The sequence below is a fragment of the Galeopterus variegatus genome, unplaced genomic scaffold (assembly GCF_000696425.1).
Source record: "Galeopterus variegatus unplaced genomic scaffold, G_variegatus-3.0.2 Scaffold1599, whole genome shotgun sequence".
NCBI classification, from domain to species: domain Eukaryota; kingdom Metazoa; phylum Chordata; class Mammalia; order Dermoptera; family Cynocephalidae; genus Galeopterus; species Galeopterus variegatus.
In genome coordinates, this window is record NW_007727710.1 from 144,371 (window position 1) to 165,279 (window position 20,909).

At 41.9% G+C, this 20,909-nt stretch overlaps 1 protein-coding gene across 1 annotated transcript in view; it reads right to left on the reverse strand.

Moving 5' to 3' along the window:
• The window catches only part of TRPC5 (transient receptor potential cation channel, subfamily C, member 5), a 120,000-nt gene that overhangs the window by 31,577 nt on the left and 67,514 nt on the right, over positions 1 to 20,909 (reverse strand). Inside the window, exons 4-7 of the mRNA XM_008577920.1 lie at positions 19,803 to 20,139; positions 18,324 to 18,463; positions 13,174 to 13,496; positions 4,848 to 5,043 (exon numbers count right to left, since the gene is read on the reverse strand). Coding sequence (XP_008576142.1) covers positions 4,848 to 5,043; positions 13,174 to 13,496; positions 18,324 to 18,463; positions 19,803 to 20,139 — 996 coding nt within the window. The remainder of the gene's footprint in view (positions 1 to 4,847; positions 5,044 to 13,173; positions 13,497 to 18,323; positions 18,464 to 19,802; positions 20,140 to 20,909) is intronic.

Here is a 20,909-nt window from a genome sequence, read left to right on the forward strand (position 1 = left end):
CCGGCCGCTCACTGGCTGAGCAAGGTGCGGGAGCAACACCGAGGGTTGCGATTCCGTTGCCGGTCCCGGTCCGGTACGGGCGCAACAGAGGGTTGCGATCCATTGCCGGTCACGAAAAAAGACAAAAAAAAGGAAAAAAAAAAAAAAGGTGTCATCCTTGACTTCTCTCTTTTTCTCACACCCCACATGTGATCTATCAGCAAATTGGATCTAGCTTTGAAATATATTCAGAATCTGACCACTTCTCATTGTTGCCATCATGACCACCCTGTCTAAGCCACCATCAACTCTTGTCTGGGTTAACGGAATGGTCTCATAATTGATCTCTCTGTCTTTGCCTCTACCCTACTTCAGTCTATTCTCAATTAGACACAGCAACCTTATTAAAATGCAAGTTAGATCATGTACCTCTTCTGCTCAAAACTCTCCCATGGCTCCTCATCATTCTCAGAGTAGAAGCCAAAGTCCTTATAATTGTAGGTCTATGAGGCCCTGTATGATCTGTCCCTCACACCCATTACCTCTCTGACTTCATCTCCTATTTCTCTCCCCTTTGTTTACTTCACTCCGGTCACACTGGCCTTCACAAGGCTGAAATCAAGGTGTCAGCATGGCTGAGCTCTTATCTGGAGACTATGGAGATGAATCTGCTTCCAAGTTCATTTATGTTGTTTACAGAATTCATTTCCATGTGGTTGCAGGATTGAGGTCCTCATTTCCTTGCAGGCTGTCAGCTGGGGGACACTCTCATCTCCTAGAGGCTGCCTGCATTTCCTACCACAGGGACCCTTCCATCTTCGAGCCAGCAATGACACATCTGACCTTCCTTGTGCTTCAGATCTCTGACATTCTCTTCTGCTACCAGTGAGAGAAAACTCTCCTCTTAAAAGACTAGTGTGATTAGATTAGGCCCACCTAAATAATCTCCCTGATTAGTAACCTTGATTACATCTGCAAAATGCCTTTGGCCATATAATGTAACATAATCACAACTGTGATATCTCATCATATTCACAGTCCTGAAAATTAGGGCAGAAAATCTAAGGGAAGCATTTTAGGGTTCTGCCTACTACAGTGATATTCAGACTGTTTAAGAAACCAATCAATCAGCATGTATGCCGGCTATAGTATTGGAACAAGGTCCCGGATACTACCTGCTGTTCCAGATGTTACTCTTTACTTGCTGGATTGTGGGGAGATCTGGGGGTGTACCAGAGGAAACAGCTGGAGTGGCAGCTATTTACCAACTGGTATGGAAATATTTCAATATTTTAACAACTGGGTAGCCATATCAGTGCATAGCATTTGGTTATCAGTCCTGGTTAGAGGACTAATAATCATGATGTAGCGTGTGAAGTGTAGACTGTATTGTCAGTGCTTTGAGAGTCTGAGGTTGGTCCCAGATGCCTGGAGGTGGGTGGGGAGACCACCTGCCCTCCTTTGGCACTTTGATGGTATACAAAAGCCCTTTTCCAGCCTTGCCTCCTATCTTTGTGGTGCTAGGTTTGTTTGGATGAATGTCTTCATTTGCATGGCTGTTTTCTGCAGTGGGATAGGCCTTCCATCATCTGAGCCACCAAATGCTGCCACACTGAGGCAGACAACCAATCCTATGTATTTGGGCTCTCCCCAAGCCATCCAGCAGCTGTGGCTTAGTGAGGTAAGTGCTGTTTACCTATTCTCCGCATTAGGGCAAACACCCCAAAGCAGCCAAAGATACCAAAGGTTCTTTTTAGCTTGCTGAATGAGGCTTTATTGAAGACCATCATGAGCCCCATATTTTGTGAGGACTAATCTCAGACAACAGAGATGTTCCTCCTGGGTGGTGTAAGGGGTAGGAATAGAACCTAAGGTTAATGAGCTTTGTGAAACTAGTCTGTCTCTCCCACCTAATCTTTATTTTTTTTAATGGGTGAATCTGATTAAAATGGCATCAAGAGCAACTTCGCTTGATGGAACTTCTGCATACACATCAAGAACAGTAGTGACAAGGTGGCTGTGTTGAAAAAAGTGTCACAGAGGGTTATAAGCAGTTTGAGGGAGATATAAGGATAAAAGGAGGAGCAAGTAACAGCTAATTGCAAATAATAATGATATACAGTATGGCCAGCTTCACCTGCTGCTGCTGGCTGGGACCACAGAGCACAGGCCTGGAGGGATCCCTGCTTCACCATATCTTGAGGATAACTTTATACACTATTGAAGTGGAGCCTCCTTTGGCATAGAAATACAAATTGCTACAGAGCCATGTATTCACATCACCAGCAACTCTGAATCCTGCATGGAGCATTGAGAAAGAGCTCAACCCTTCAAAGGATTTGTATTACTTGTAGTTCTTGAGCCTTGTCTTAGAATGTACACTGAATAGACTCACAGTGAGACACGTTGACAACTGAGTCTCTACATAGACTGAGTCAGCCTGTGATACCTTTTGAAGTAGAATTTGTCTTCAGTGGTTTCCCTTCCTGTAGCCTTTCCCCCCATATCAGGGCCCTTCTAAAAATTGCATTTACTACTGAAGTAGAGATGTTGCAAATGGAACTACCATGTAAGCAGACCCGGATATTCTTAGAATCAAGTTGTCCAATATCGGTATCCTACTGGATCTATTTCCAAACAGTAAAAGCACACTCCCAGGAAATTTCAAAGGAGCATGTAGTGTTTAGAATGGTTGGCCATGATTTCAGATGTGTAAGATGGTATAGACACCATTCAGGCCATCTAACCCAGGCTCCCTCGCAAGCCAAGGTGTTTTCTTTGAGTGTAGTAGTAGGTGGCATTAAAACAAAGCCTACTACCAGCAGGTGGTGACAGGAGACCTGGAGTTGATCATTTCCACCCTTCCTAGAAAATGTCACTGAGCTTAGTGGGGAATACCACAGCCTTGCATTAGGTGACAAGAAAATACCTCCCTTTTCTTTCTTTCTCTCTCTTTCTTTTTTTCTTTTTGGCAGCTGGCTGGTATGGGTATATGAACCTGTGACCTAGGTGTTATAAGGCTGTGCTCTAACCAACTGAGCTAACCAGCCAGCCAATGCCTCCCTCTTCTACTGTCATTAGAAACAATCAGGTGCCAGACATCCAGTGAGAAAACTCCAAATGCCTTAGCATGAATATTGCCATCTTCGACAGGGGTGAAGGATAGGATGGTAGGCATAGGGGGTGGAAAAATCAACCCCTGAAATTCCATACCTGCTCATGCCCCTTAAAGAGACAGAGTAGAAGTAAGCATAGATCATTTCAGAGTTCTTGGTCTAGTTGGGTTTGAATGGTGAGAGAGAGAGAAACTGAACTGTATCTCATTTCAAACACAAAAGATGAGCAGAATTTCAGATCTAGAAAGGACCTTGTGAGCCTATCCTGTTCATTTGTAGACCCACAGGATATCAGAGCTGGAAAGCATATTAAAGACCATCAATTCCAACTCCCTCACTTTTTGGATGAAGAAACTGAGGCCAAAGAAGAGAAAGTAAGTACCTAAGGTCACTCAGTTATAAGTTACAGAACCAGTAGTACAGTCCCTGGTTTTTTAACTCCTAATTTTTTAAACTATACTTCCCTCCCTTCTCTACCACCTAAGCACCTAGGATCTAAACCATTCTAGTAGGCAATTTTATAACCTAATTTTTAGACTCTCCAATGACAGAAATTCTACAAACCCACCAGTGAGAATATATTTCATTGCCATTTGTAGTTAGAAAATTCATTCAAATAGATAACTCTAAGGTCTCCTGCTGCAACACACACCCATTCCTCTTTGGTTCTGCCCTTAGTGGAAATGGATCATAGATATTCACTATTACCAATAATATTTTAAAAGTGTGGACAATGTGTGTGTACGTGTGTGTATATATATTTTCATAAATACATATATATGTTTATGTAACCAATAACTTAAGCTTATTTTCCATAGGCTAAATGACTTCTCAGTGGCAAACCAAATCTGTGAGAGAGCATCTAGTAAGGAAGACAAGACTTGGGTCCTTTTATTCTGTGCCTTCTGTGCTATAGAAAAAAACTTTCAGCAACAGACTGATCCATAGGGGGTGATCCAGCATTTTAACAGGAATTAAACATCCAAACTCACTGACACCCAACTACACAGAACCTCAGATAACCAGAAATCCTTTGCTAATACTCCATTTCTAGAAATCATGGGCAGATTATAAGAAAATAAGCTAAGATTAGATATTTATTTTGGCGTCAAAATCAGGGCAGGGCCTGAACTGATCCCATATCCTATACCTTCAGCATTTCTAGTCTAAGGTAATAAGCACTGCTGATCCAAATGATAAGATGGTCAAAAAATTTGGTAGTGGACTCTACTTAAGAACATCTCACAGTGGAGTGCAGTTACTCGTATATATTTGATCAAAAATAGCCTCTTTCTCTCTCTGAGAAGGTCCTTCTTGTGAACGGAATTCTTAGTTTTGGAAGGGAGATATCTGCAGTGAAGAGGGAGATAAGGCCCTTGTGCCTAGAGAACCAGATCAGATGAATCAACCCTGGAGATCAGTGGGGTGACATGTTATAGACAAATTGTGCTCATATCCCCTGAATTTTCCTTACTGAGGCAAGAAAATAGATTCAGAAATTTTAAAATGTTTTCAACAGATAGCCAGAAAGTCTTATTAACTAGAACAACCTATTCTAGATTACCCAGACTCGATAGACTAAGAGTTCTAACTGAATTGCCTTGGAAAGAAATAGTTCAGTCTAACAACTGGGAAAGCTAATATAAAATAATTGGGGCAGAAGACTCTTACATAGAGCTTCCAATGGGCTCCATGCCAACGTGGCTCCTACTGAAACCAAAGTAAACACCCTTGTAAAGCAAAGCTACTCACGGCAATAAGCTGGTAGGAGTTGTTCATCATGGCAATCAGCATGTTCAGCAGGACTACCAGGGAGATGACGTTGTATGTCCCAAACATGGTAGCTCCCACAAACTCGGTGAACTCATGTCTGGCTTTCACATTGGTGACATAGAGATTTAAAAGGCCAAATACAGACCAGAAGAGTGACTGAAGAGTTTCAAAGAGCCTAAAAAATTAAAGAGCAGGTTAATTAATTCCCTACAAAGATCAGGGAAAGAAAAAGAAAACTCGAGTTGATCTGAGTAACAAGGGGGATGCTAGATTTGCAACAGGTAGACTGATCCCACATATTTTGGTCTCTTCCCTAACACAAATCAGTCTGGTCAGTTTGTTTGTTCCCACTTCTATGTCTTATGCATAGAAAAGTCTTGGCATTTAAAATCTGCCCTCAACTGTGGTGATATTCGAGTCAGCGAGACCCTGTGGATACAACTGTACAAGAGGGAAAGGGTGGGTGGGGGGCGGGAAACATTTTTCCTCAGTTTTGGTGGCTGGTGGTGAGAATGCACTCGACATAGTGCAAAAAATGTCATAATGCGGTCTGGTCATCAGGAGAAGCTGACCTGCTGAAAGGCATGCCCAGGAAAAATGGGGGACTGGCATGTGAGGTGGATAAGAATATTCTGGTGAGACATCTGTAGGAAGCTCTGTGGCTTCTAGACTCAGCTGAATTTACAGGGAAAGGGCCACCACCTAGGGGGGAGGATTACTTGTTGGCTGGGTCCATAATAAAATTATCACAGGGATGGAAAGACTTGTCGACCAAACTCTAGAATCCTAATACCAAAGGAGTATCTTTTCAATTTTAAAGGAGATGATTTTAGAGAAAACAACCAGTCCATTTTTATTTAGCAGAGAGTAAACAAACATATGGAACTTGCTAATTCAAGAAGGGGCACAGACTGAAGAACAAATATTCAAGAAGACTTGATATTTAATGTATGGCAGACAAATCCACACCAGGTGGTGAAGGGGGAACTTGCTAATATGGGGAGCCATCCATAAACAGATCGCAAAGCTAAGCGGGGTACAGTAGAATAGAGATGGGAACTACAGTCCTCTGGACATTTGCTGAAAGTCTCATCTTTGAGATGAGGAATTACTATTTCAAGAGGTAGAAGAATAGAGAGGGTTTACCCTTCTGAACCTAATTCATACCAGCAAAGACGAACTGGAGGGTGAATTGGAAGAGAAAAGCTCTTTGGGAGAAAGCAGTGCCATCAATTTGTATTTCACAAGCTGTGTTTTGATAGCCCAAACGGAGCGAAGGCATGGTTAGCCCTTTGGTCTCATCCTTACCCATTCTGCAGTTCCCTGGATCTGCTATTTCTCATTTCACTATGCCTTTGATAAGCTTCTAACCCTGGATGCAATGCCCCCCCGCCCCCAACCTCTGGACTCTACTCCTGTCCTGTCTTCCTTTCTGTCCAACTTTTGTTTGACCTTTGAGGCGCAGCTAAAGCCCTACCTCCTCTAGAAGCCTGCCCTAACTCACTTCCTACAAGGTTGGATTAGATGCTCCTCTTTTGTGCTCCCATAGCACCCTAGCCTTATTCCATAAAGGCACATATCACACTGTAGAGGCAGAAGAGGGGAGTGGCTAAGGGCAAACATTAGACTCCTCCACTAATTAACTGACTTTCAGAAAGTTACGTAGCCTCTTTACACTTCAAGTTTCCTCATCTGAAAAATGGTTACTGGTAGGAGAAATCCTAATTGTTAACATTTATTGTGCTCTTATTATATGCCAAGCATTGTGCTAAGTGCTTTGCATATATTATAATATTTGATTATAACCCTATGAAGTAGCTACTATTATTCTTCTATTTGTAAGATGAGAAACTGAGGCACAGAGAGGTCACATAGGCATGAAGTGGCAGAGGTAGGATTTTTACCCAGCTCTTTTGACTCTGGAGTCCACACACTTAACCACCTTACTGTATCCCATAAGATACTGCATGTAAAACACTCAGCACAGTGCTTGGCATATGGTAAGCATTAAAAATAGCAGTAAATAATCCAATTAAAAAATGGGCAAAGGAGCTGAATAGACATTTCTCAAAGGAAGACATACAAATGGCCAGCAGGTACATGAAAAAATGTTCAACACCACTAATCATCAGGGAAATGCAAATCAAAACCACTTTGAGATATCACCTCATCCCAATCAGACTGGCTATTATAAAAAAGACAGAGAATAACAAATGCTAGCGAGGATGTGGAGAGAGAGGAACCCTCCTGCACTGTTGGTGGGACTGTAAATTAGTGCAGCCATTATGGAGAACAGCCTGGAGGTTCGTTAAACAACTACAGACAGAACTTACATATGATCCAGCAATCCCACTCCTGGGGATATATCCAGGGGATTGGAAAACATCAGGTTGAAGGGATACCTGCACTCCCATGTTTATCGCAGCTCTATTTACAATAGCTAGGTGATGGAACCAACCTAAATGTCCACTGGTGGATGAATGGATAAGGAAATTGTGGCATATATACACAATGAAATACTACTAAGCCATAAAAAAAATGAAATTCTACCATTTGCAACAACATGGATGAGCTTGGAGAAACTTATGTTGTAGTGAAATAAGCAAAGCGCAGAGGGATAAATACTGCATGTTTTCACTCATAACTGGGAGCTGAATCTACAAATAAGCAAATGAACTATAAAGAGAGATAGACAGAAAGAAAGAAATAACAATCACAGTAATACGTTGAACTTTTAGAAAACTAGAGGTGGAAAAGGGGAGGGGAGGGAGAGGGTGAGGGGCTAATGAGGAATTGGTCAGAGGACACAAAGAATGATTGTGTATTGTGATGATGAATAAGCTAACTGTACTGATCTAACCACCACACACTCTACACAATTATTATTATTTTTTTTAAAAAAGATGACCGGTAAGGAGATCTTAACCCTTGACTTGGTGTTGTCAGCACCACGCTCAGCCAGTGAGCGAACCGGCCATCCCTATATGGGATCCAAACCCGGGGCCTTGGTGTTATCAGCACCGCACTCTCCCGAGTGAGCCAGGGGCCGGCCCCTACACAATTATTGAAAATCAACATCATACCCCACATATATGTATAATAAAAAATAAAATAGCAGCTCGTCTAATAGTTTACTTGAGTTCTGCATTAGACTATGAACTTCTTGAGGATAAGGATGCTATCTTACTCAGTATTCTCATTGCCTGGTGCATAGGAGTTGCTGAATAAATGTTTGTTGAATAAATGTATAAAAGACAGGAGAAACACATAACCAAGGAAAGTACAAATGAGTGGCATCATCCTGTGATAACAATAGCAGGAAGAATATGAACTGAATTTAAGGGGCAAATCTAGAGACAACCAATAACAACCTTTAAAGCTTGATCAGAACAAAAAGAAGAGCCGTGAAGGGAACACAGCTTGTATTCGTGTGAATACAATGGGAAAATATGGGTTGAATGATGGCAGGAGAAATCACTGCTGATTAAGGAGGAGTAGCTGCAAATGAATGGTAATAGTCTGGAAGGAGAGTGCAGTGGTCTGCTAGGACATGGCTCTGTCCTATTTAGCTTTACATGTATTTGTGATTATAGCAAGTTTACATAACAAATCTTACATAACCTTACAGAAACATTCTTATACCTGTATCCCTGGATAAAAGCACAGACTGGAGCTTCTACACCTGGATTGAAATCATGACTCTGCCACTTACCATCTATGCCACTCGGGTAGCCTGCTTAACTGCTTCGTACCCTACCTCCCCTATCTGTAAAGTGGATAACAATAATAGTGTCTACCTCATAGCGTGGTAGTAAGGATCCATGTAAAGCTCATTTGTGATTGTGCCTGGCCCTAGCACTCAGTAAATATTTGTTGTCTTTATTACTAGCACTCAATAAATATTAGTTATTTTAATTACTATTATTAAACCTTCAGTCTTGTTGTTTTACAATCTTTTATTGTCTTTATAGATTGTTATTCATTTGCATATCTAGTACATGGTTGCAATCATAGTACATACGATTTTTGTGTTTTTTAAAAATTACACATTTTGGGTATAGACACTTTTTTGTGTATATACAGAGTCTTCATATGTATCATTTTACTGGCTGCCCAATATTCCATTCAGAATATACCAAGTCTGGCTGACAGGTTTATTAATACTTTGGATGAGACTCAGTGGCATACAAGATTGGGAGGGATAGCTAATAAACTGGATGACAGAATAAAGATTCAGAAAGATTTCAACAGCTTGGAGCAATAGGCTGGAACTAACAAGATGAAATGTAATAGAACAATGTAGAGTTCTGCTTTCAGGTCAAGTGCCCAAGTACCAGATGAGAGAGGTAGGAGAAAGGCCAAGGGTTTTCGCTGAAAGCAAGCTCAAAGTGTATCAGTAGGGTGACAGAGCTGGCCAGATACTTCAGTCATCCCAGGGTGGGGATGGGGGGGCAGAAGTAGAAGTAGATCATCTACAATTAGAGATAGGATTGCTCAGGCCCATCCATGTTGTCGCAAATGGCTTAAGGTAAAACTGGTGAAATCTGAAAAAGGTAACTAGAGTTTATCAATGTTGATTTCTTGGTTGAGATGTTGTACTATAGTTATTAAAGATGTTGCCACTGGGGAAAATTAGGTGGAGGGTTTACTGTTTCTCTGTATTATTTCTTACAATTGCATGTAAATCTACAATCATCTCCAAATAAAAAGCTAAAAAAAAGTAGGGTTACTACTGGACTTCATCCTTTCACTCACTTAATTGTTCAGTAGGCATGTTAAGTACCTTTATGTCTTGGGCCCCTTTGGGAGTCTCAGTCTGGTGGGGGAGAGACACAAATGACTAGAATGCAACAGGCTGTATATTGTAATAGAGATATGCTTGGAATGCCATGGGAAACACAGAAGAAGCCTGCATCTGAGAGTAGGGTTTCAGTGGGTAAGAAAAGGCTTTAGAACAGGTAATGCTCTGGCAGAAGCTGAAAGGATGGGGAAGAGTTTGCCAGGCTGGCTAGGTGGGGATGGGCCTTTCAAGCAGAGGGAATGGCAGGTGATATGCAAAGGCCTGTAGGGGTAAGACTCTCCTGTAGCTGGGAACAGCAAGATGCTGACTATGGAGGATAGGAGTGAAAGGCTGGAGACGCAAGGTCCAGATTAGCAAGGCCCCATGTGTTATGGTAAAAAGTTTGGATTTTATGGGGAAGATTCAGATACCTGGTGGGATAAAGCCAGGGGGTGACAGGATGAGGCTGGTGTTTAGAAAGAAACTTCTGTGTGACAGGTGGGAAATTGTTTGGAGGGGAGACAAGACTGGAGGAAGGGAAACAAGTTAAGAGGCTGTTGCAGTAGTCCGTGGGAGAGATGATTTAGGCATGAATGGAGACTCTGTGTGTGTGTGTGTGTGTGTGTGTGTGTGTGTGTGTGTGTGAGAGAGAGAGAGAGAGAGAGAGAGAGATGGATTCAAGGGATATTCAGGAAGTAGAACTGACAGGGCTGAGTGAGACACTGGGTGTGTTTTGTGAGGGAAAGGGTAAGAGTCCCAGACGACTCCTAGGATTCTGGCTGGTGTCCTTTAATGAGATGAGGAATTAAAGGGGAAATAGGTTGGGGATGAAGATATGGTGGTGAGAAATTTAGTTGTAGACATTGTGTGTTTGAGGGGCCTGTGGAACAGCCAGGTGTGTTCTGGAGGCAGCTGGAGACGAAGACTGAACCTTAGAAGAGAGATGCAGGTCTGGCAAGTTTGCTTCTTGCCACTTCCACCCTTTTCCTTTCACAAGTTCTGCGCCCTCGGAATGATGATGCCTTCCTAATTGCTTCTCTCGCCAGCAGATGAAGGCCAGATACTCCCAGCATGCAATACTGAACTCAAATCACCAACAGTACTGTTGTGTGGTTTTCAGCAAGGACAATGAGTTCCCTTTAAATTGTTTGCCCAAGGAAAAAATATATTTTTTTTTCTTTTTAAGTGGAAGAATAGCAATGGCATCTCTGGAGAATCAGAAGGAGAAGGAAAACAATAAGCAGCTACCAAACTTTCCACCAGATGTATAAACAAGCTCACTTCCCCTTCTCTAAAAACTGAGTCTTTCTGACACTCTAGCTGAGTAACGTGTATCTTTTTTTTTTCCTTAAAGGAGTAGTTTTAATTTATATATAGAGTGAAATATGTACATTGTTAAAATAACACCAAAAAATTAATACAAAAAAGTTTTATCTTAACAAGTATTATAAATGCCTTAGTTGAGGGGTTTAAAGGAAAACGAAAATTTGAGTCAGGCCTCCATGGAGGAAGAAAATCAACAGATAGAGGGAAAGTTGAGGTAACATTATTGCTGATTTGGCCGCAGCATGACAATGTCTCTTCATACCTGACACCCCATAATTTCAAGTATGACAGGTGCCTGTTCGTGTCAATTGTCCCTGCTGGGTAAGTGATGGGAGCAAAATGTCAGCTGGCAACAGGGGTGTTAATAATCACTACGAACTTGCAAGGAGACATTTCATAAACTTCCTCAGCAGAGTTCACATGAAAGGGTAATTGGCAGGGACCTGGCTTCCTGGAAGGCACCTTGCATTCAGGTGTTCGGTACTGTCAAACACTGTGCTGGGAACACATGCAGTCTCCTGGTGCTCAAGCCACTACAAAATTGCTCTTTATATTGAAAACAGGTTGATGTGAGTTCTGTCTCTAGAGTAATGCAGGAGAGGAAGCAGTTTCTAGTCAAGAGGCACTAGCAAGCTGGTAAGTTGCCATTGTATACTCCTGAATGGCTTAACTAAAATAGCGTGATCTCTTTACCAACCCGTTTTGGCCCCTTTTGCCTTGCACATAAGTCTGGTTTCCCCAGTCAAGATTTTGTCCTGCGTTCTGGGAAGATTGACAGGGGATGTGGCCTCGTGGAGAGGGTGCATGCTGCAATGGGCAATGGAATGAGTCAACATTTTTCAAACTTTGTTCACTGGAACATCATCCTGGAGAGATTGTTTGAAAAATAAGAATGGAGAAGAGTGTAGTCAATTATTTGGGCAAACCTCTCTCTACATTGTAGATTCATGGTGGAAAGATTCTGAAAAGTCCTACAGTGACTTTAACTTTGTCCCAGCATTTCCCAAACTTATTCGATCATAGATCCCATTTTTATGTCTATTAACATGCCACAGAACTGTGTTTTTTGGCAACCCATTTTAGGAAACGCTGCTGGAGGCAAAATATAGGGGTAGGGTATATAGCATTGTTTTATTCCCTTTCTATCAGTGCAACTTTGGATCAAGCAGAGACCCCTTTTTTTTTCCTCCTGGACTTTGTTATTGAACACATTTCTAAAATGTCTGAGTTCATTGAGCTGCCTTAGTTTACAGAGTTGAAAGAAAAAATTGTATCTTAGTTTAATGACTAAGCATCTTGCATGACCTTGGGGTCATTGTTGTGAATACCAGTGATGAGTTGTACTCTCCAGAAGTGGGGATGGAAATGGACAAGGTATAGGACACTGAGTCCAGGGGCAGCCCAGGATAGCTCCTATCCTAACAAATTGCCTGATGTGTGCTTATTTTCTTTCTCTTGTCTGTTTCCCCTAACACTGATTTGTCAAAAAAATAAAAGCAATTCTGGAGGCTTAAAGGTCCCAAAGAAGTAGGTATTGACAGTACAGAGAAAGGTACAGGGGCTCCACGTGTCTGGAGGCAGTGGACTCATGGACAAAGAATCATGAGCTGTCTCTTGTATCCTGAGTGGGAATGGAAGACATTTCTAACCAGTGCATAGTTCCACTTGGCCCACCTGAAACCTTAAATCTATCTAGCGGGTGAGCCGACTCTAATCCTACCTTCAGCCCGTCCCCTCACTAGCTTACTCCTATGAAAGGGGGTGCATTAATATATTTTTGCTTCCTTCCTTGTTCTTTGGGCTTGATTCAGAATAGTTAAGTTAGCTTTGGTAGCCACTCGTTCAGAGGAATAGCTTTGCTGTTTTATTTCCTTGGTGCGTACCACTTTATTGAGTTAGGAATTATATACCCCATACCCACAAATTATTTTAAAAATATGGAATGTTACCAACATAGCTCAGAACTAACTCATTACATGAATCCCTGGAAGCTCATGTGTATGTCTGTTTCTTTCCTCCCTCACCTCATCCTAGTCCTCTGTAGTGAGAGAAGGACCTCCCTTTACTCAGACCCTTTGGGTACCTCCACAGTGAGCTTTGCCTGCACTGTCAAGAGGCAGTGACAAAGCTGTGGGCTGAAAATAGGACAAATAAGGAGAAGGTAGAAAAGAGGCAAAAGAGGAGAGGGGGGAGTCTTACGTGGAGAAGGCATTGTTCTGTTTCTCACATCGGATCCCCTTGCAGTTGTTAGGCTCATCAATAGCTCTGGTCTCATAATAAAAGTAAAGCTGGTTCAGTCCGTTGGCAAAAGCCAGCAGTACCAGGCAGTAGATGAAGAGGAATTTGAGAATATCAAGCAGCATGCGCCCCAGAGAGATCTGCAGAGGCCCTAAGTGGGAGTTGGCTGTGAACAGGGATATGAGACGCAATGAACTTAAAATGTTGGATATCGCGAAGAGCGCTTCTGCAATCAGAGTCGGGTGCCACATTTCCCATTCCTCCCTTGGACGAGAACCGTTATACTGAAAGAAACAACAAGTGCACAAGATGAGAGGTACAGTGAGCATTTATAAAACTTTCCCCTCTTTCTTCCCTTCCACACCCAAATAAAGCTGCCAAAATATGCGTCAACCATTCATTTGTACAATGGGCCCTGTGCATGGCACTATTTGTCTTTTTTTGCCCTACTCAATCAATACATGATGCTAATAACTCTCTTCCTCCCACTCCCATCTAAATATATATACCCAGCATATACATATAGAAGAATGAATTTCAGAGCAATCATCTGGAGCAACCACCTGTGGTTTATCAACAGACATTTTCCAGTTGTTGGTTTACCAGATTGTTGGGGAATGTCATTGAAACGGAGTCACTGATATGCCCAAGGCAGTGGGGACAACGCACCCTGTTTCCTCATGAGGTTTTGAATCAGATCGACTTCCTCAATCCCCCATTGTGTACTGGGTATCATGGACAACTTATAGTTATTTGAAGAACAAGGGGTAGATGCAGCCTCCTTGGTATGCGGTGTTCATTTTCACTCTCCTGCTGACAGCAGTTTGGGGCTGATAGAACATCCTTAGGGAGCTGTTCATGAGAGCTTTCTGCTGAATTTTTAGCAGTCAGTAATGTATTCTACACTACTGCAAATGGCATGCCAACCTTCCAGGTAGTAAATTTAGTACTTTTCTACACAGTGGCGTATGGATATATTTTACTGTTCCTTTGACAACCCTCCAAGTTGGAATGTCCCTCTAGCACAAATGAAGAACCAGGGGGTTAAAGGAGGAGAAGAGCCAGTACTTATGGTGTTGGTTACCCAGTTTTTTCAGTCTTATCCCGGGCTTCCAGCTCCTGGAACACTGGGGGTAGCTTTGTAGAAAGATGACTTTGTTGTGAGATCTGAGCTCCAATTTGGGCACTGTCACTTAAAACTGCCTGTATCTTTCAACTTCACCACAAACCAAGGATAATGCCCACTCCTACCCACTGCACATGTTTGTGATTCTGTATGCATGTGCAAAAGTACATGTACTCTGTAAGGGGAGATGTTATGAAAATACAAGGAACTACTTATTACCTTTCCCAGGAGAGAAGTACATTTTGCCTGGGATTCAATCTGAAGCATACTGCCTTTAGCTCTCATCTAAATATCACAATTTCTCAGGACTAAATGTAAACAACTTTCCTGAGAAAATGTTGCTTTGGGGGCCAAATTATATTGTTAGCATTTCTAAAATGTGCCTTAGTTCCAATAACTGAGGAAACTGGTGTTGTTAAAATCACTTGTTTGTATCCGGTATTCTTCACTGTCAGGGGAGTTTGGAGAAATTGTGCCATGTCTATGCTTCTGTTTCAAATAGACTTTTAGGTGACCAATCAGTTTTATGTGCTCTTGGAAAAATCTTGTATTTTTACATTTTACCTTCCAAAAAAACATTCATTGGATTGCTGTGAAGGGTAGGTGTTGTTATGCCTGTTTTACAAATAGAGGAACTGAAATCCAGAGAGGCCCAGTGACTTGCTAAAGATCACACAGCAAATTGGTGGCAAAGCCAGGATGAAACCCTAGGTCTCCAGACACTCAGTCTAGCACTATTTCTATTAAATGTTACTTATATCATAGTTGATATCACAGCACAGATGTTAGATAGGCCTTTCAAGGATTTGAGGTATACACAAGAGATGGAGGCTCTACTGATAACAAAACAGACCTGTGTTTTATAAGTAGAAATCTGGAATATTTGTGGTTCATAATTTGGGGCTTTCTCTCTCTACAGCCAGAACTGTAACCACAGGGAAGTCTGCTGCCCATGAGAGTTTTGAACACTCAGAAGTGTTGAAGATAATTCTCATGGCAAATCTATACTTTGCATATATGCCTTTGGAGAAAGATAAGAGCATGTGAGCACAGGGAATGAACTTGGAGCTCATCTAGTATAGAGATCAGCAAACCTTTTCTGTTCAGGGCCAGATAGTACATATTTTGGGCGTTGTGGCTATATGGTCCCTGTCACAACTACTCAATACTTCCCTTTGTAGTGCTAAAGCAGTCATAGACAATACGTAAACAAACGGATATGGCTGCAGGCCAGATTTGGCCCGCAGACCACAGTTTGCTGACCCCTGATCTAACACAGTGGTTTTCAAACTAAGTTCCTTAGAGCCTGAGGGTTCAATGGAGGCATTTAGTGCCACTGTGGGAGCCAAAGAGAAGGCCTAGAAGACTCATTCCTCAAGCCAAACTCAGTCCTTTGGCTCTTTCACACATTGGGGTTCTGTGTAAGTTTTTGTTTGAAGATGTGGTTCCATGGGGAAAAATTAGAAGGTTGAAAACCACTGATCTAGTTCAATCTGCTCATTTATCAGAGGCAGAATCTAAGGCTCAGAGAGGTAGAGGGATTGCTTATGATAATCCAGCTCATGAGTATCAGAATGGGGATTAAATTCAGGTCTCCTGACTCCTGGGTTAGTGATACTGGGAAGCAAGTGATTTTTTTTTTTATATTTTTTGAGATAAAATTCAGCTTGAAAATTGGCCTTTTGCCTTTCAAAAGGGTGTGAATTGCATTCTGTCAACCCAAAAGCAAAGTAGGAAGAGGGATGGCCTGATGTGGAGACTTAATAGTAATAAGAATTTGGGAGGGGAGAATTGTGTATTTAGCCAAGTATTGGCTGAAGAGAAGATCCCAACTCAGTTGACAGCAAAGCCCAGATTTAGTCTGTGCATATGGAAGCAAGGTGGTGGTGGGATAGATCTAGGTGGTGCTATCTAGAAGACAAAAGGATTGTTATTCTCCATTTGTAGGGTTATCTGGGAGCACTGAGGGTCACGGGAGTGTATTTTTTCATTTTGAGTACTTTGATGTGTGTCTTTTTTCTCTTGTTGTAGACCATGTGAGGTGAAGTATATGTTGTTGACTAATTTTTCACTCTAACAAAGGATCTTCTTTAAGGTCAGCTCAGCCCTTGGTGCTTCTGTGCTGCCTCAGAACAATGGTGATCTGAAATGTTTCAAGAGGCCTATGGAGTGGTTCTCATATATACTTCTCATGGAAATTGGCTCAGCCTACTTGGGTAAGGTCATCTCAGATTGGTGTGACTCTGTGGATGAGTGGACCAGACTCTGACCATTTATAAGTTCTCATTGCAGATCCAAATTCTGCATGTGACATGTCTTGTTTGCAAATTTTCCCTTTTTGGGAAGGGCTCCAACTTCTTGGCAAAGGTTTCCTTTGAGTTAAGTGTTTGTCAGTTGAGGGGCACTTACCCAGCTTAGTAGAGCAGATTTATTCTTACACTTTGTGGCGGGGAAGCGTCTAGCTCTCTGGAAGCCTTGCCAGTGAAGCTGGGTAGGTTATGTGATTAGCTAATGCTGAGCATCTGCAGAAAAATTTTCATATCTCCAAATGTTAATTCCTTTCTTCATCACTTATTCTAATTTTTTTTTTTGTTTAAACACAACCTACCAATTTCTAGGTTGATAATTTATGGTCCCTCCAGTGTATAAATATGACTTCCAAAGGAAGAAATTTTTTTTTTTTTTTTAGGCAAACAATGTTACTTAGTAGAGTGCCAGAATGACATGGATTTCACCCAGGTACATTAATCAGAGAGCCAAACATTTTCCTCACCAGCTTTTTCTTTTAAGAAAGTTGTAAGTATGTGTTAAATGATCACCACATGTGTATAAGGCATACTCTTGGGCTCCTTTCAAAAATGTTTCAGGACTGCATTCAATATTCATGCTCAACATAACTCCCAAGGTCTTAAAATTTATGCAATATGCATATTAGGGATATAAAAATAAACTAAGTTGTTGGAGATTTGGGGAACAGCCATATTCCCATTCTAAAACTCCTTAATGTGGAATTTAGTGCCAAAAAGCATGACTCTTGGAGATGGAATTGTCAGCCTTTCCTCATGGTGGAAAAGTTCAACTCAGGGTAGAAGGAGCACAGCTATCTCATTATTTAATAAGCACCAGACCTGAACTCAGAGCCTATGATTACCCAAAGTGCAGTGTTGGATATGAAGCTATTTTCAGGGTAATTCAAGCTGCACATTGTGTGGGAAAACCATTAAGGTGATGTATGTGTACGTGTGTGTGTCTGTGTGTGCATACACTATAGGAAGTCATAGGTTGGGTGATACTCAAAAAGCTGAATTTATAACTTATTACCCTGGTGGTGGAAGTGATGAGGAAGGCAGAAGTTATTAAAGGTTTGTGTCTCTTGCAGAGAAGTTTCTGGGGTTCTGCTACCTGTCATATGAAGAATAGTTGAGGGAAGTGGGACTAATTAGCTTTGAGAAGAGATGACTCGGCAAACTAGGGAGAGATGACTTTATATCGGAAGCACTATTATGAAGAAGGCACAGCCTTGTTCTGTATGACCCCACAGGGAAGAAGGATTACCAGTGGGTGTGGCACTGAGAGAACAATATTAGACAAATATAAAGTAACTCTTTTAAATGAAGTGAGGAGGGTTAAGAGAGGCTTTTGGAAATAGTGAATTTAGTGAATTTCGTGTCCCTGACCTATGCAAGCATCAGTGAACCATCCTCTTGGCAAAGACATTGTAGAAAAGATTTAAATACTGAAGGCTAAAGATCCTTTTACCCTGATGGTCTAAGAAGCTAACAATTCATTTGCAAATTGTTCCATTCTTCACTTTCTTTGCTTAGGTGGACACTGCCTACAAACCATTGAAAGAATGTCTGTTTATATGGTACCTTCCTGCATGGATTAGACTGTCATTATTACACTTCCACTCTTTATGTTCAGTGCAAAAGCTTAATGTAACCAAAACTACTGCTTAAGAAAAATGGCAGACATTCCAATTTACCTTGACATAGGCCACAATCTTCAAGGAAATAGTTGCCAGGTAGAGGGAGTTCATTGCAAAATCCATCAGGTTCCACCAGTCATGGATGTATTCGGTAAATCCACCATCCCACATTTCCTTAATCTCCCCCCAAATGAAACCTGAATAATGAATGCAAAAAGTTTATATCTGCATAGGGTCATCCCTGGTTATCACAGCAAAATCCCACCAAGTGAATAAAGATGAAATCAATAAATGAATTGGGGTCAGTGGAGTGAAGACCCAAAAGATAGTAATCACTTCCCTCTCTTTCTTTCTTATCCCCCTCCCAGTCTTAAACTTGACAAACCTGGTAGACCTTTCCTGAAGATGTCCATATGTTATACTTTTCTGGGTACTACTCTCTTTTAGCATTCTTACTATAGATACTGGAATGCTGTTGCAATTTTGGGTGCCTGATTCTACCTTCTTCCCATTTTGGAATGGGAGTAGTTTCATCAATAAATTAATTAGATAAATATTATCCCATAATCAATAGTTTTCACTAGGTGCTGGAAAAGAAAACTTTTCAAGTTTTGAGGTGAGCAAGATGACCATGGACCAAATTACCAGATATTGGGACTAATGCTAGGAAGTGGGGCCCCAAATAATTTAAGATTCTCTTTTTTCCTTTCTCCTCTCACTGTGTGAGGATTTGTGGAATTTTGTCTAATGACATAGATGTTTCTTTAGCTCTGAAAAATGGAAAACAGTAAAAAGTGTGGCTGTGGTCTAGGGCAGTGCTTTTCAGATTTTAAAGTGCTTGTGAATCACCTGGTGATCATGTTCACATGCAGATCCAGGGTGGGACCTGAGATTCTGTGTTTGACAAGGTTCCAGGTGATGCTGATATTGCTGGTTTGGGGACCACAGTTTGAATAGCAAGGACTTAGAGGATGACCCTGTGTTGGAGGGTTCAGTGGAATCTAATGACTGGAGACTACTGGTAGGGCTACATTCATCATGATGTGTGTGAATTTCCCAGGTTTCCCTCCTGATTGTGGAATCAGTATCCAAATAGATGTGGACTGTGAACAAGTACTGGGACTGTGTGGAGTAGCTATGAGAAAGCAGCAGATCCATGTGCCCCTAGTTACGGGAAAGAAGGCTTTGAATAAACTGATCGGCACTTGCCCTGCTTAGTTTACCTGAGTCATGTTGTGACTGATATGTGGCTTTGTCTCTAAACCAACTGACAGATAGCTTCTCTGTCTTTGAAGATGTTAGGTTAACAGAAACAAGCCTCAGGTGCACTGCCAATCTCACTGTGGACCATGAAATATTGAGTGACCAGGGCCCAGGACAGAAGGAAGCACATTTCTCAGACTCCCAACAAAGGACTATCCCACTGCACTGAGGGAGGTGCCCTAGTTTAGAGCCTGTCAGTCTGCTTGTTCTATTAGTTTCTTTAGATAGGATAAGCAGGCAGTCTGGCCATAGCTCTTGGTGCCTTTGACTCACCTAGAACCCAAGGCAATATCATCCATTCCACAACAGTTGGGGGAGGCCCCTGTACATGGAGGTCTGTCCTGACGATGTGCTGAGAAGCCAGAAGCAGCATGAAGAGGAAGGTCAAATAGGATGCTGTGTGGCAGATGAACTTGATAAAGGGCTTCTTGATGAACAGCCCAAGGTTGCTCCTGGGTGAGATCAGATAGGCTATAGACAGCATGGGAAACAGGAACCCAATGGTCATGCAGGTCAGAAGTTTGACTACCCAGTGTTTCCGCCGCCATCCAGGGAAGCCGTCGTACCACAGGGTGGCAAGCAACTGTTGGCAGTTGGGCTGAGCAACAAACTGGGAAAAAAGGAGAACAAGTTAGGCATCTGGGATTTCCAGGGGAAAGTCTACATTTATAATACTACTCCTAGTTTACTGTTAGCTCTGGCAAGGGGCTGTATGGCCCATCCCCAGAAGAGGCCCATTTTCCAGGTTCCTACAAATGGGTCTAACCCCAGAGACAGCTCTACATGTCAAGCAATGAGACCAGATTTTCCTTAGGGTTGATTATTTTTCTCATATATTAAAACAAAATCACTCTGGTTTGTCCCTTGGCATGCCTCCCTATTCCCCCACCCATCATGTTAGAGCAGTAGTTCCCCAAACCTGGCTCTGCATCAGAATCATCCAGGGAACAATAAAAAAAATCCAGATTCCCAGGTCCCACCAGACTGACTAAATGAGATGCTCTGGGGGTGGGAGTTGGGGGTGGAAAGGTAGAGACTGGACGGCTGTTTTATAAATTCTCCTGGGAATTTACACGCCTCTTAGCAGAGAATCATGGCGATATTTCATTTCAAATTGATTCGCTTCTACTTATTCCCCTAGCCTATGTGAGGTCATCATCAAATGTGCACTCTGCTTGGGCAAGCACAAACAAGCACGGAATACGCCCGTGCTTGTGGCTATGGTTTGAAATGGAAATGAATTCTCTTTTTGATATTGTCTTTTTTTTTCCATTTTGTTTTGAGCACCTCTTGGTTGGCTTACAGTGAATCAGTTTGCTACATTGTCATCTATTTAACACTCTCTCTAGTCTAGACATGCAAAAGAGGAAAAAATATTGG